Source organism: Gordionus sp. m RMFG-2023, chromosome 2 (genome assembly GCF_954871325.1).
Source record: "Gordionus sp. m RMFG-2023 chromosome 2, tfGorSpeb1-WG-v2, whole genome shotgun sequence".
NCBI lineage: Eukaryota > Metazoa > Nematomorpha > Gordioida > Chordodea > Parachordodidae > Gordionus > Gordionus sp. m RMFG-2023.
In genome coordinates, this window is record NC_088776.1 from 12,656,143 (window position 1) to 12,671,993 (window position 15,851).

Genomic DNA, 15,851 nt, shown 5'->3' on the forward strand with positions numbered 1-15,851 from the left:
CTATCATTTTAGTAGGAGTCGGGAATGTGTATTTAAAAGATAGGTTCAATACTCACATACTGCTATTTTTTTATATTAATAACACTTTCTTTTAAGAAATGAGTCTCAACAGTTTGATTTGCTTTCAGGACAATAAAATTTAAGTTAAATCTACTATACTTTTCGAAATGGTTTAATTATATTAATCAAGGATGTTTTAATAAATAAAAATTTATAATAATGAAATTTTCAATATTTGAAAAGCAGTATAAACCACGTAATATATATGACATAATAAATACCCGACAGGATATATAGAATTTGTCAGATTTCTATCATTATTTATTATTAATTGTTGCATATTAAAAAATATAAAATATGGGTAATTTTTCCCTGGAAAATAGAGAAAATTCTCTTCATTTACATCTCTAGCTATAGATGTTTACATTTATAAATTTGAGTGGATTTCTTTTATTTTAACCAAATTTGATAGGAATTGTCTTGATTGCATGTAGTAGCACGAAACATTATTATATACCATACTATTATATTTATTTATTTTTGGAAATGGAAATGGAAATCGAAAACGTAGCATTATGATAAACGGATAAATTGCATTAGGTTTAGTCCAGATAATAAATGGCTAGCCACCGCTTCAGATGGCACATCAATCAAAGTAATGTATATTTTTAAAAATTATATATGTAAACGGATTTTGAAGTTTTTCCCCAGTTTGTTTTGAGATGTTTAATCATAGTGCTTATGAATTGGATTTTTGTCTTGCGTTTGTTTTTAAATAAGCATTAATCAGTTAATTTGTTTATTTAAGAGATATTTCGGTAGTAAAATAAAAAATTTATCAATTTGGGTGATACCGGTTGTAATATATTATTTAAAAAAAACAACGCAAGATGTTCAACTCATAAGCCCCTAGGAAATAAATTAGAATTAAGGTTGCCAATCTCCCAATGCATATTATAAAGGGGTAATTACTGTAAAACACAGTTATATAATTATATGAGAGCCAACAAAAAAAGCTAAAGAAGATTAGACTTTTTTTAAAAATATACATTCATTTTTACAGATTTGGGATTTATCGACTCGGAAGACGATATGCGAACTTAATGGACATACCTTACCTATTAATAAAATCGAGTTTCATCCTACCGATCTGATCCTAGCCTCTTCTAGTCTTGACAAGTTAGTTATAATGTGTTTGTTTATTTGGAATTCAAATTTAATTTTAATTCTATTTGTTTGATATTTTGTTTCTCTTAGATTAAAATTTAGCCTATAATATATATTAAAGAAATGATTGCAACTTATCTTTTTAAAATATATGCAAATAGGACAATAAAGTTCTGGGATTTGGAAAAATTTGACTTAATAAATACAACTCCACCCGAAAAAACCGTTTACAAGTATACTAATTAACAATTGAATAAATTAATCACTTTACACATTCTAATAATTCTACGTAGAGTTATAACCACTGTTTATTCTTTACACTGGTTGATTATTACAATGAAGCCTTCATACAGGCATCAACTCAGGACACTATTACTTTATATAATTAATTTAAAATTCTAACCAATTTATAATTTTTAAAAAAAATCAATGATATTTGCAAGCTCTATATTTTTTGACACTAACGGTCACTCTCTCCTCGCCTCTCATAGGAATGGACTAAGAATTTTAAATTCGGAACCATTGGATCATATCGATGAAATCAAGGTTGATTGGGGAACTATTATCGACATGGCACTAGCTCAGCAACAATTAGTAAATAATCGGAATTAAAATAATTTAATGATTTTTTTTTATTTCAACCCATTTTTTTTTTTGAAGGGACAAAAAATTTCAATTAATAATTTATAAAATATATTTATACTAAATATAAAAGGTCTCGCTAGCTCCTATGCCTATCATTTAGGCATGCTGAGCAGGCTTTTGCCCTTTCATTATTACGTAACTGTATAACATTCCAATTATATGAATAATGTTATACATTCTCAATAGATCGCCTCATCTTTTTCCGGCAAAATGGTGTCTACTTATGGAATTGATTTAAAAGTATGCATATTTAAAATATATTAATTTTCTTATACGATGCATATATATTTTGTTAAAATATATTTGAAAACTAACCAAATATTTTTTGTAACACAAGAAATGCAAAACAACCTATCCAAAATCCATGAATAAAACACGAAATTTGAACGGTCTTGTCAACATGGAATTGCCACCCATATCATCCACGGATGGCTTAGTAAAGAAATACTCTACTCTAAAGACGAATATAAGACCGAAAATCCCCACAGGAATTATCAATCCAGGGTGTGGAAACGATCCTTCTTCCACGGGTAGATTCATATTTTTGTTTACTTTTCTATTTTGGTTTCTGATATATGTTTTATATGATTTTTGATAAACAAATATTGGAATTAGATTCATTATTTTTTTGACCCGTGTAAATTTTATTTTCAAGTTTTAAGAAGTTTTTTTACATTTGATTTTATTTTTATATAAGATTAGTGGTAGCCATTATTTTCGCCCTATATTCTTACCTTTTTAAAGTATAAAATGTTGGTTTTTGTTAGAATTAATTACCTTAGAACATGGTAAATAATCTCGAATTTAAAGAATATACACAATAAGATAAATTATGATATAGCCTAGAATCAAGTTTATCATCCCAGAGCACCCAGATAATTTGAAGCTATTATTGAAAATTAGATTTTTTTAGAGTTATTATTTGTGGCTGGGTCTAAACTTACTTATTGTTCCTTCTCCTGTATTTTTTCTAATCTTTATTTTTAGTTTGATCATTGTTCATTTATCCCTTGTCATAAGAACATTTTCAGTTTTCTGGTGTATTTGCAACGTACGTTATTATTAAGAATTATATAACTTGACTATTCCTTCTTCACTGCAATTACAACCTTTATATTTTTTGCACGGCATTATTTAGTGTTGGATGAACATTAACAAACGTCTTATTCCTTTAATTTTTAGCTTAGATATAAGGATATTCAAAAAAAAAACAAATCTGATTTTATGAAAGAATTTTTATTTTTTTAAAAAATATATTTTAGTATTATGTTTAAAAAAAAAATTTAACATCAGCGATTACCAACGCCCTTCCTCGAGATATAAACGCTGAAAGTGGCCTCGACAAAAAGAGACAACTCTTGAAATACAGGCGTTCTATGTCCCATTTGCAAACTTTAGCTCAAGGAAACGAATGTTACGCCAAGAAGCAACAAATTGCAAATGTTGTTAATCCAAATTCTCTTCAGATATCGGCAATTAATAGTAATATTGGAAGATTAACAAACTCTAAAGCTGGAGTAGGTGAGTTATTTTTTAATTTGCGTTAATTAATAATATCAAATATTAATATACTTTTAAAGTTTAATAGTGGATTCTAAATTTTATCGTGAAATTTTGTATATTAATTTTTACTACACACAATACTTCTTTTTAACCAGTAACAACTCCCGAGGAAGATTACAAGGATTACGACATTTCTGAAAAGGTGAAACGCTTAGCCGATATCGTCAAAAAAGGAGCGACAACATCTATTACCCGGCAATTCAATAATTCTACCTTTAATTTATCTCAATTATCATCGCATAATGCACCTCTAAAATCGTTCAAAGATCGGCCTCGGTCTAACTACCTCAACTCTTCTACCTTAAACCTATCTCACGTATCTCATGATAAACCGTTTAAATCTTTTTTTAACCCCAATATCCTTATTAAAAAGGACCTTTCGATGGATAATATATCTTCCATCAACACGGGCGGTTCTAGTTTAATTTCTAAACCTATAAAACCTTTAAAAGATCAAAATAATCTTATTAAAAAGGACATATCTATAGTCAATACAACAACGTCAATCAATACGAATTCTTTCAAACTACCATTAAAATCGTCAGTTCATTATGTAGCTAAACCAATTAAGACTACTACAATGTCTTACTTGGATAAAAGAAGGTATCATTCTTTCAAGGATGTGCATTGCAAAAGGAATGAGATGGGTTATAAGGAAAATGTGAAGGTGAACAAAAATAAGGTTTAAAACAATACAATTTAAATTTACGTTAATTTTTGATTTATTTGTTTTTATATTAAATTATCATCACATCATTTATGATAATTCATTGGTAGACAATTGGAATTTAAAATAAAAATTTTATATTCACAAACCCAACATACCTGTTCAAATATAAATTAAAAAAATGTCTAAAAAGCTCGAACAAGACTCGTCCTCCCCTTCCTCCCCTATTAACCTGACTGAAGATCTCTTATCAAGCTTGGCCGATAGCAAGGATCTACAAGCAATGGAAACAATTTTCAAACCCCGTAGTAAGGCTGTGCCCAGAACGCCTCCTATTCCTTCATCCCCATCCCACTCCATCAGAAATGTATGTCAAAGCAATGTTAGTTCTCTCCCAATCAACAATAGTAATATCTTTCGTAATTCTTCTAGTGGTTATAATTTAACTACCACTTCGCTAACAACTACTAGGCCAATGGTTATGATAAGACCCTCCACTTCGAAAGCCGTGTTTTCCGATAAAAGTAACGTTAATTTTCCATTCAATAACATTCTTCAACTAGATAAATACGATGCGGGCAACGCATCTATTTGTTCTACTAATCTCTTTTATGAGAGTCCGTTGACCAATGAAAAGACATTGGTGAATAATTTTATTCAGAACGTTAATTTGGGGCTTGGAAATTCGAGTCATTTAAATGCCAACGATTCTAGGGAAAGGCAAGAAAATGAATATCCTTTTCCTATTGGAATCAAAAAAGACGTAGCCAATAAAATAACATATAGGCAGAGCGGAAGTCATCTGTATTTAGGACCTGGACAAGAAAGCTCTCCTGAAGTATAATTATTTATTATTTTGTTGTTTTAATATTTATTTGCCTATTGTTTTTTTATCGCTAATATAAAAATTATAAGTTGTATTGTATCAACTAGACAAAGACATAGATTATATGGTTATATTATTGTTATATTCATTTAAATGATTACAGGAAACCTCAGAGGAATGCTTTGTGGACATGAAATTACTCACCTCCAACTCCTCAATTTTAAATGATAATTACTTTAATAATTCAAAAGAGAATATGCTGAATCTTTTAAGTTCTAAAGAGATCTCACAAACTAAATCATTACTCAAAACTACTGAACGTAGTAACCCAATTTCAGTCTTCGAGAACTTTAAAAATGCCAAACATTTTTTTGGAGGAGAAAACTACATGACCACAGCAAAAGGCGGGTCTGATAATTTAAGTGCTATTATAAACAATGAATTTGAATGCAATAATAATTACCCAATTCAAAATATAAGTAGTATCAATAATATACTTACCGGAGGAAACACGAACGATAATTTGACGACTCATTTGGAAATGTGTGAAACACTATCTAGTCGATTGAGGCACGTTAAAATGGCGAAAAATTTCTTTAGAAATAATGGCAATATCTTGGTAATCCTTATGCCTATTATTTATATTTATGACAAATATTTCCGATTTATCTTTTTATTAGTACACAATGATTATTCATAAATTCTGACGATTTGTTATTTTTGTTTTAAATGTTTTTACTCACATATTATATTGGTATAAATCCCGATTTGATAATTATAATGATAAAAAATTTAAGTCGGCCTTAGATTTGATATTCGACACAAACGAGGAGTCTATTTTTGTTGATGTTTTGTCTCTACTACTTAAGTGTCCGAACCTCTGGACATTGGACATCAGTCTTCATTTGTTACCTCGCCTTAACGATTTGCTCAATCATAAATACGAAACGTATGTTATTCCGTTTTTATTCTTATTTTATTTCTCCCCCCCCCCTCGTATTTTTAATATTATGATTTTCTCTATATCGGCTTTCAATCTTATTGCTTATATGTTTATGCCTTTTTTATTTTATTTCTTCTTTTTTATTAAATTTTTTATTTTTCATTTTAGATAATTTTTTAATAGATAATTCAACAATTTTTTTACCAAATCAGATATATGACACTCAGTTGCAAAGCGCTTAAATTAATACTAAAGAATTTCGGTTCTCTCATAAAATCATCTCAAAATAGATCCACAGTCATCATAGGAGTCGATCTAAGTAGGGAAGAAAGGTTTAAATATTCCCATACAAGTTGAAAAATAAATTTGATTAATTTTAAAATATACTTTTATTATATCGGGTAATGATATCGGCTAAGTTTAATCTGCAAGCTCATGCTAAAGTATATCTGTTAAGCATTGAGACTAATCTATTTCCTTTTAAGCTAAACTATATTGATAGTTTTTGGCTAAAAGCCAGGTTCCGGTATTTTTTAACCAGTTAGATGTAGGCGAAAACTGCTAAAGATAGAGATATTAATTACCCATCGATAAATTATGAGGGCGTCTAATTTACAATATGAAACTCTATTATTGTTATATTAATTTATTTATATAATTCTAAATTAGAGTTCAAAATTACATTTGATTTTTATTAACCATATTTCTCAAGGTTTAAAAAATGTCATTCCTGCTACAAACATTTGTCATCAATAAAAAACCACTTTGATAATTCGATTTTATTTGGAGGAAAACTGGGAAAAGAAATTAAGGATCTTCAAATCTTACTTCAAACTTTGGACTGATAATATCAACACACAAAAATATAATTTCGTTTTATGTGATGGATCAGATTATAGTGTTAATTAATTTAAATTCATTATATGGTGATATTTTATGCATTGTAGTTTACAACAAATCAATATTATTTGATCAATTGTAATCAAATTTATTTCCGTCCCTTTCAAAATCAATAATAAATCTTATTCATAGGTCATATTTCGTTTGTTTTAAATAATATGCCCTCTTATAAAAATTATGTATTTTCTTTTAAAGTCATTCTTCATCGTTATTATGGGTCCAAGCATCATTTTTGACTAAATATTGCTAGAAAATTTTATTTTAAAATTAGATGTTACAGTATAATAATAGTTGAGTACTAAACGATTATTTTTGATATTCATATTTTGAATTACAAATCTTCTATATATTATTATTTTTTGTAAAAATATATAATGATATACTTTTTTATAATAAATATATTTATGATATGGTTCATTTAAGTTTGTATAATGATAAGAGCACATTTATTTTTATATATATGACTTTGTATAAATCTTATTTATTTTCTTAAAATATAATAAAAAATTATTTTAATAGCTAGCTTTTTGCAAAATTTTGTTTTAAGAATACATGCAAAAATGTTTAAATTTTAATTTTTTCAATTTGTTTTTTAAATAAGTTTTTTATTATATAAAAATAATAATTTTTTTTACTGTAAAGTTAATTCTACTATATAAATATTTGATGTGATATTATATATTTTTTAAAGGGTTAATTTCGAGTTTTTTTAAAAAAATATCGAGTTGATATTTTTATAGAATTATATTGGAATATTCTTAATTTTATAACAAAGCATTTAATTTATTTATACTTAATAATTAGTGCTAAAGTTAAATCCGCTTGCTTTTTGGGACCCTTGAATTAAGAATAGATCTTACAAAATCAGATAAATTTTTTCGAAAATATAAGAATGAAAGTCTTCATTTATTAGTATTTATCTCACTTATGGACCAATATAGATTTGACCCTCTTTACGCCACTGATAATATATCCATTTTATTTAGGAATAAGTAATTAGAAATAATTATTATTTTATTTATAAATGATTAAATTAAATCTTTTCTTGTTAATTATTTATTCAGGTTAGCATTTACATAAATATCAAGAGTAATGAATTATCATTAAAATGTATAAAAAAATTATGATAAATATTATGTGAGATCGCTGAAAATTTTATTCTTATTCACCATTGTTCGAAAATTTCATATTTCGGATTACATCTTTTGATTTTTCTGGACTCAAAACTTGATTTTTCGTGTTTGGCACTCTTGGATTACTTATATTGCAAAATATTCGACCATCCGAATTATTTGGTGAGAGCATTACTACATTATTATCCATGTTATCATAGGGCATACCCCCGGCTTTCCTAGGGAGTGTTTTATATTGCTGATTTTGTTCATTAGCAGCAGCATCTAGATTTCTGTTATAATTTTGAGATGCGGGGTTGAACTGTTGCTGCTGTATCATATTACCCATTTGAGCAGGTTTATTTGGATATTGTGATCGGGGATCAAAATAAAAATCCGGAAACTTACTGAAAAATGGACTCTTGTTTTATAATATATTAGATAAAATTAAATTACAAAAGGATATTAAAAATTATTATAGCTTAAACCCACAAGCATGTGTATGGCGAAATTATAGGAATTATACAGCAAAGAAAAGTAATTCGATATTATGATAGAAACAAATTATTGCTATAGGACCGCATAATTTTTAGAGAGGAGTTATAAAACCAATAGTAGGTATAAAGGCAATGACTAGGTGTTGAATAAGATCTTCGGAACTAATAAAATAATTTATTTTTTGAAACATATTTTGTACTATAACACCGTATTTTAGTTTGTAATAATATTAATTTGCACATTAAATAAATTTTATTTCTTATAATATTTTTTCCGTACAAATAAAATAAAGACACGTGGTCTCTGGTAAATCTAAAAAGTCTCTTTATTTTTAGGCTGTTCAGAGCAAGCTATATAGACGGCTAAACAGACGACTGTTTAAAAACATGAAGAATCAGGACACGGCCATAACGAATGTATGGATTATCTGGTCCATAGATACAAAGATTAAGATTTTTAAAAGATAATAATGACACTACTAGACCAGATGCACCACAAAATTATTTAGTAAGAATTTAAAGACAATGAGAATCATAAAACGAATCTAATCTGTTCAATATAATATTCGAATCCTCTAAACTTGCTACGGAAATTGATAAAAAATATATTTAGTAAAGGCAGGGGCATCACTAGCCTTTACAATCTCAGGGGGCTTAAAAAAAATTTCTTAAGCTAACATTTTCAAAATGATCTTGATTATTAAAAAATTTTCCCGTTAGCTAATTTGGCGGACTTCACCTTCAGTAATAAAATTTAAATTAAGCCAGTGATAATACTAATGAATGCTCTCACGGTATAGGTATATGCTTGTAATCTTGACGGATACCCAAAATAATAATTTATAAATTTAAAAAAAAATTGGCCTACATTTAATCCACGAATAAATAAGAAAAAAGAAGTAATTACAAATTTCTAAACAGATAAGAATGAAAGAGTTGTATTTTTGTTGCAGAATTAACTATTGAAGAATATACATAATAAAATAAATTGCGACTCTATCTTACTTATCATTTATGCATTTGCGGATCATTTTTGTTAGGAAATTAAAATTAGATTCTAGGATGATAGTATTAAACTTGTCTAATAAGAAAAAATGGTAGTTTTGGATTTTTTTAGGTTATAAAATAAGAAAGCTAGGTTTAATAACAGAGAACTTCTAATAGCAAAGCCATGATTAATGAATGGATGGTGTATTGTTAGTTTAGATGGTAAAAATATTAAGGACTATGTGAAAGTTTTTGTTGAGATATAGGTTATACATGGCAAGTTAGAACATCAAACTGGATTACAAACAATGAAAAAATTTAATCGTATTTTTTTTTAGTTTTGAACATAAATTTAGCTGAATCGAATGAAAGTTGTGATTAAAATTATAAGTTGGAAGATTTTAAGAATATTTAATATTATAATAAACATACTGATGGATCCTTGAGACATTTTAAAATACGTTCTCTGCAAATTATTTCGTCATTACGTGTATTGTCGTTAACCGGGTATCTTGATCTTAATCGGATTCGCTCCTTATTTAATTTCAAATGTGCTATAATAATAATAATGTATTCCTAATAATTAATTTAGAAAAACGAAAAAAATATGTATAACTAAGAAATGACCAATATCTTAAAAATGTTGAGCTCTTTTAGAAACTTAAAAATATTATTAAATAAAAAAACGCGATCTTCGTTTAGTTAAAAATTGAAAATATTTAATTAGCGGCATCGCCAAGCGTCCACACGAGAGAATATAATTCGAGAACAAAACTTAAAGTTATGCTCAAACAACATATTTTAGGTAGGATTTAAACCGTTTTTATATTGATCATCTATTTTATAAAAAAATTTTAATTACTAATAAATTGTGGAAATTTTAATGTCCTAAATAAGCTATTTTTTGAATTTTAACTACATATTAAGCAGAGAAAATTTTATTTGAAAACTCGTCTTATGGAACTTCCATGTTATTTACTTGTTGAAGAGCACCTGATATTTCGTATTCTACTAATTGCTGCCGAAAACTAGGATTTGGACATATAAATGTTCTAAGGGATATCACAGAATTATAAGCCTCTTGAGAGGTTAAGTTGGTGGCAGACATTAAATAAGCTATTACCATGGTGGGGCCTCTTGATACACCGCACATACTTTTATAATAAATTTAAATTGTCATTATATTATTACTACGAACTTTTAACATTAATTAATGAAATAAGCTTTCTATTAATTTTATTCAAATATATTAAAATCTTTATCAACCATTAGTAATAAATACACGACTCTTTGTCGAATACTATAAATGTTAGAAATAATCTATACTAGAGTCCTTATAACTGCCCTTGATCTTCTTCCCATCCTAAACGTTTTATAAACATTTAATACCTAAAATTCTATATTTAATTCATCTAATCTCAAACTATATAAAATTATTATTTATATAATTTTATACCAATGCACCAAGACTTTTCCTCCTTTAAACCTTGACGTATGTACATAATCATTGACTCTAGGAATGAAGTCTAACATATGTTGACTCAATATATCTTTGCAAGGTATTATTAGAGATTCTCGATTCTTTAATTACAAAATAAATATAGATAAATTATTATGTGCAATCGATCACGTTTTTCAATTAGTTAATTATAATCATGATCATAAAAAATGAAAAATCCTACAAATAGGTTTAATGTTACCGAATATAATTTTGTTGGGCATTCAGTCAGTGAGACAATATGGGTTACTCCCTTTTTGGTCATGAGATCACTATCGGCTGCTTCTTTGTATCCTGCTAGAAATAAGCCAGGAATTATCTATAAAATAATTTTTTAAAAGTATATATTTGTTTTCACATTTTATTAGTGTTGTTAAATGACTCGTTTCGGTTTGAACCGATTTTTAAAAACGGCTATCTCAATATTTTAGCCAGAAATATATTGCCTAAGCCACGAGATTTAGCAAATAGATGTCCAAACTTTTGTTCTTTCTACAATCAAAATCTTCAGGCTTGCGTAATATTATTCTGGAGGAAAGTTTTTAAAAATCAGCTCAAAACGAGCCGTTTAACAACACTGCATTTTATGGAAGATGTTTTAAAATAAATATCTAATATATAACCTCATGAATAGTTTCAGCGGCGTACCCACTCGGAGTTTGTTGATTCATCAATTTGAGCTGGAAATTTTTCAATATGGCATCTTCTTCGGTATAATAGTTATATATATTTCAAGATACTGAAAATTTAGCTGTTACTTTTTAACATGAAAAATTATCTAAAAATCACTCGGTTTAAAATATTTTTTTTGCTTATCAAAATATTTACCATAATTTACTTATTATAATAAAAATGGTGAATTTTACTCCAATTCAGGGACATATCATGATTAGAGAAATCGGTTGCATTTAGTTCCCAGAATTTCTATTATTTAAAAGCAATAAGATAATTTTGGCAGTAAAAATGATTTGTGATTGAAAGTCAGTTTCTTTACTATTTTAACCAAATAACCAATGAATTTCCAGTATGATTAAAGAGAATTATAGGGTAGAATATGAAAAACAAAAACTTTAAATTCTATAAATTTAGCTTTTCCTTTTTTTAATATTAAAAAAACTTTAATTAAAATATCTTGTGTTATCTGATTGAAAAAGAGTATTTATTTTAAATTTAAAAAAATAATTGCGCAATAATGTTAAACATAAATCGTAATGATTGATTCCTCTTTTCTCTGACGTTTTTTTTTCAGAAATGTAAGCTTATAATGCAAAATAAATGGTTTTGAATATTCCAATTAACATTTTAACTGTAATGATCCCATACTATATAATATTATGCTAGCACAATCGATTTTCATGATATCATTCCAATTATTTGTAGTCAATATTTTATTACCTATAATGGATGATAAAAATATTGGTGCATTGGAAATGAATATTTTTTAAACCTCTAAAAAAGTATATAATATGATAATGATAATGGTTATAATCTTAGTTTCATTTTTTTTAGTAGAGTTATTTTTTAAATCTTAGGATTTCGTGTTCTGGTTTTTGCATAAAATCTATTTTAAATATTATATGATACGATCGATAAAATTTTAATTAAATGCAGTCTATACATTTATATAATGATATTCTAAAGCCTGAATTTCAATTCAATTATATATTAATATCCAATACATTTGGCACAGTTGATATATAATATAACTTGTAATTTATATATTAATCGTTATCTACCAATAATTATATCAGAAACTAAATAGAAATGATAAAATTTAAACGTAGGCGTTTCTTATATATTGCTGAATTTATACAAGATACAAGGATATGGTGCAGACTGAGCTGAGCATAAGGAAAAAATGGCAAAATGACCCTCATAACCGCCATAAAATGAAGATTTTGGAGGCCTATTGAAATAAATTCGATTTATGCTTAGGAACATCAGCAAATTCAAACTGTTAATTTTTTAGAGTTAAACAGATGTTTATGATTAGTTTAAAAAAAATGTATGTATAATTTTATTTCGAATTTGAGCATTGTTTAGTAAGTTGGTAATAAAGGATTACGAGTTCTTATTAACCGCTAATTGCATATATTTTTTTAGGAATTTTAAAAATAATTTAAGCTATTCTTCAACAAAGAAGATTAACTTACTGAATGGACCATGATTAAAGTCCAAACGCTATCTTTAATAGCATAAGATATGATGTCATTAAAATTAAATAAATTATTCACTGTTAAACTTTGCCTGAAAATATTTGTAATTAGGCGCATGAAGAAAATATATTCCGATGAATGCAAAGGTGAGAAACCTATTTTTCAAAAAAGTAGCTCTCATTCATTTATAGTAGATGGCGTTTTGATCTGACTAAGGTATCCTGGTTTGGTATAATATTATTAATACTACCATTAGCCTATCAAGTTGCCCTTTGGATTCATTCAAATTAATATATGGCCAGCTCAACTTGTAACTAGGGTGGACAATCTCAGATATGTTTAACATCCAGAAAATAAAGATAATAATTTATAAAATATTATCATAAATAGATGAGTCTGATGATAAAAGGAGATGTTAATATTAGTTGTTTATCGTAATTTATAATATATAAATAACATCTTATTGACTGGGCCAAAAAATCAACTTTCACAAAAACTCATATAGCTCTAAACCTATTATAGAATAATCTTTGATTTAAATTTCATTACGTTGCCTGAATTTACTAGTTTTGTTCAATGACAAAACATTCTGGCACATTTTACAACGAAAACTGTGTTAATTTTTAAAAAGAAAATTCCATATTATCATTTTTCAGGGAATTTACATGTCGATATGATGTGTATCAAAATCTTCTTTAATATCCATTTCTATTGTCGACATTTAAAATTTAAATTATTTTGAAAATAATTAATTATAAAATTATAAATAAATTATAATAATTTTTATGTGTATTTTTCTAAATTTATAGAGAGCTACCGCTATTGCTATTTTTTAAATGTAGCGCGCGAAAGCTATGGCTACTAAAAAAATAGGGGGCTATTGGGGAAGTAGCCGTAGGAATTTATACTGTCGAGGAGGGGGAAGGATCGAAGGAGTTGTTCCTGGTAGTGGGGTCGTTTACATAATCGTGAAGGCAACCGTCGCGCCGCAGGATCAATGCCTATTTACCACTTAAGTTAAATTGTAATATATCGATTGGCATTCGTCGCACAGTTGGATTAGGGCTGATCTAAGTCCTAAATTAATTAGATAAATAAGGAACGGCATTCTCCGCATCGATTAGGGCGGATTTAAGTTCTGAATTAATTTGATAAAAAATAAAAGGAACGGCATACGCCGCACCGCAGGATCAGTGCCGATTACCTTTATTTAACTAAAAATTATAAGGAACAGATTGTTCCGCCCTGCAGGATAAATGCAGATTTAAATTTGCCTAATCGGGAGTGGTCACGGTCTTGTATATGGTGTATGGAAAAAACTAGTAGCAAATGATTTATTGAATTCAGTAAAACAAATTCTTCGTAGAAGTTTATAAAAAAAAATTAATGATCATGATTACATAATTTTCATCTAACTAAAAGTGAGTTGACAGCAAGTATTGTTCTTGCCATAAAAGAAATAACTATTTTTACAATAAAGTATTATTACAAAAGATTTTATACTTATTGTACATCCTTAATTCTAACTTGGACCAGTTTCGAGTAGCTTTTTATAGAGAGAAAAAAACAAAAAAATTAATTTTATTGTCGTGCATTAAAAAAAAGAATGTAAAGAACTATGATATACAAAAGCAGAAGGGATAACTAATGACAAAAACAACGTGGGTGAGACTTCGAAAGAAAACAACTGTTTTTATTCCTTTACAACAGCTACTTTAGCAGACTATACAGAATATAACACGAACTCTGATTCTGACTTGTTATTAGATGAGGATTATCAAATGATTTAGAATGTAATGTAAGTGGCTTGTAGGGTAAGTCTTGCACTGAGATTTGGTCGAAATAAGAATGTGAATAAAGCCTTTATTTGGGAAAACTAAAATAAATTCTTCGTTTAAGTAAAGTTTTTATCTTTAAGAAAAAGGAAAAAGTCTTTTATTGTTAACTATTTATCTAGATAATATAAAAATTTATATGATCACAATCTTTTTCTGAAAATATATATATATCTCAAATAACATTTAATATGTTCAATTTTTATAATATCACGATTTACATTATTGCCTTAAACATTTAAATGAGTATTTATATTAACGCATAAGACAATAATAAATAAAAAACTTTAAATTGAATTGCTACCATCACGTAACAGAATGATGAAATAGAAATTATACAATCCTCTTCTACAAGTAATACCAAAAAAGTGGACTTTAAAAATACTTTGGTCAAGGTTAGAAAAATGTTTTAGATTTCAAAAAGAAAAGGCTTGTAGTACAGGCAATATTAGTGTTAAATATCTCCTATGCCTTCTAAAAAATACATCACTATGTTTATTTTTACATAACTTGTCTTGAATTATTGTACTAAGTTTTACTTAAAAGGTATATGTATAAGAGTTTTTTTTGCTATATTTTATAGAATAATAAATTAAACTAACATTTTGAATAATTAAGAACGCATTATATGATAGCCAATCCTTAAAAATAAGATAAATTATATATAATAAGAAAAGTAATTCAACATCAAATAAATTAAAACAAACAAAAATTAACTCCTTGTGAGTATTACATATTAGTAACGATTTTATTTTGTTAATATATTTTTTAATGAAGGTTAAAGGCTATCAAATTAAACTTTTCCTTCATATTAAATTTTATAAGAAAACTAAATATTAGATGATATATTTAATATAAAATTGATTTATTTTATTTTTTTTTGATTATTATTATAAAACTTTACTACCTGAACTTTTAAAATCAATATTTTTAAATCGATTCTTATTAATTCCTACGTTCAAATCAAGCCATCACTCCCGCTTGTTCAATAATGAGGATGTAGATTTTATAGTTTTAATAAATACTCTGTAACCTAATCTGAAGTATTGCAGACA

General features: G+C 27.1%; 2 protein-coding genes across 2 annotated transcripts in view; one reads left to right on the forward strand and one right to left on the reverse strand.

Moving 5' to 3' along the window:
* LOC135925423 (uncharacterized) overlaps nt 1–6,907 on the forward strand; it is a 28,464-nt gene extending 21,557 nt beyond the window's left edge. Inside the window, exons 6-18 of the mRNA XM_065460728.1 lie at nt 572–655; nt 1,064–1,179; nt 1,329–1,400; nt 1,611–1,761; nt 1,999–2,052; nt 2,150–2,342; nt 3,106–3,333; nt 3,471–4,057; nt 4,236–4,880; nt 5,032–5,487; nt 5,666–5,817; nt 6,024–6,143; nt 6,524–6,907. Of these exons, the coding sequence (XP_065316800.1) occupies nt 572–655; nt 1,064–1,179; nt 1,329–1,400; nt 1,611–1,761; nt 1,999–2,052; nt 2,150–2,342; nt 3,106–3,333; nt 3,471–4,057; nt 4,236–4,880; nt 5,032–5,487; nt 5,666–5,817; nt 6,024–6,143; nt 6,524–6,656 (2,991 nt within the window). The 3' untranslated portion in view covers nt 6,657–6,907. The remainder of the gene's footprint in view (nt 1–571; nt 656–1,063; nt 1,180–1,328; nt 1,401–1,610; nt 1,762–1,998; nt 2,053–2,149; nt 2,343–3,105; nt 3,334–3,470; nt 4,058–4,235; nt 4,881–5,031; nt 5,488–5,665; nt 5,818–6,023; nt 6,144–6,523) is intronic.
* Nucleotides 6,908–7,862: 955 nt separating this feature from the next.
* On the reverse strand, nt 7,863–11,790 carry LOC135924951 (dual specificity protein phosphatase 22-B-like). Its single transcript, XM_065460090.1, has 7 exons — nt 11,672–11,790; nt 11,429–11,511; nt 11,008–11,124; nt 10,764–10,888; nt 10,287–10,461; nt 9,740–9,841; nt 7,863–8,244 (listed from the first exon to the last, which is right to left on the reverse strand). Exons 1-7 carry the CDS (start codon nt 11,685–11,687, stop codon nt 7,873–7,875), a joined length of 990 nt encoding a protein of 329 aa, XP_065316162.1. The 5' UTR covers nt 11,688–11,790; the 3' UTR covers nt 7,863–7,872.
* Between the last annotated feature and the right edge of the window lie 4,061 nt (nt 11,791–15,851).

Bases quoted from the DNA above. Each gene is read 5' to 3' on its own strand.
- LOC135924951 (XM_065460090.1), bottom strand. The intron at 10,889-11,007 runs GTAACATTAAAC...TTGTAATTAAAG, and splicing joins GCCCAACAAAATTATATTCG to AATCGAGAATCTCTAATAAT. The intron at 9,842-10,286 runs GTAAATAACATG...AAATTAAATAAG, and splicing joins TATCAGGTGCTCTTCAACAA to GAGCGAATCCGATTAAGATC.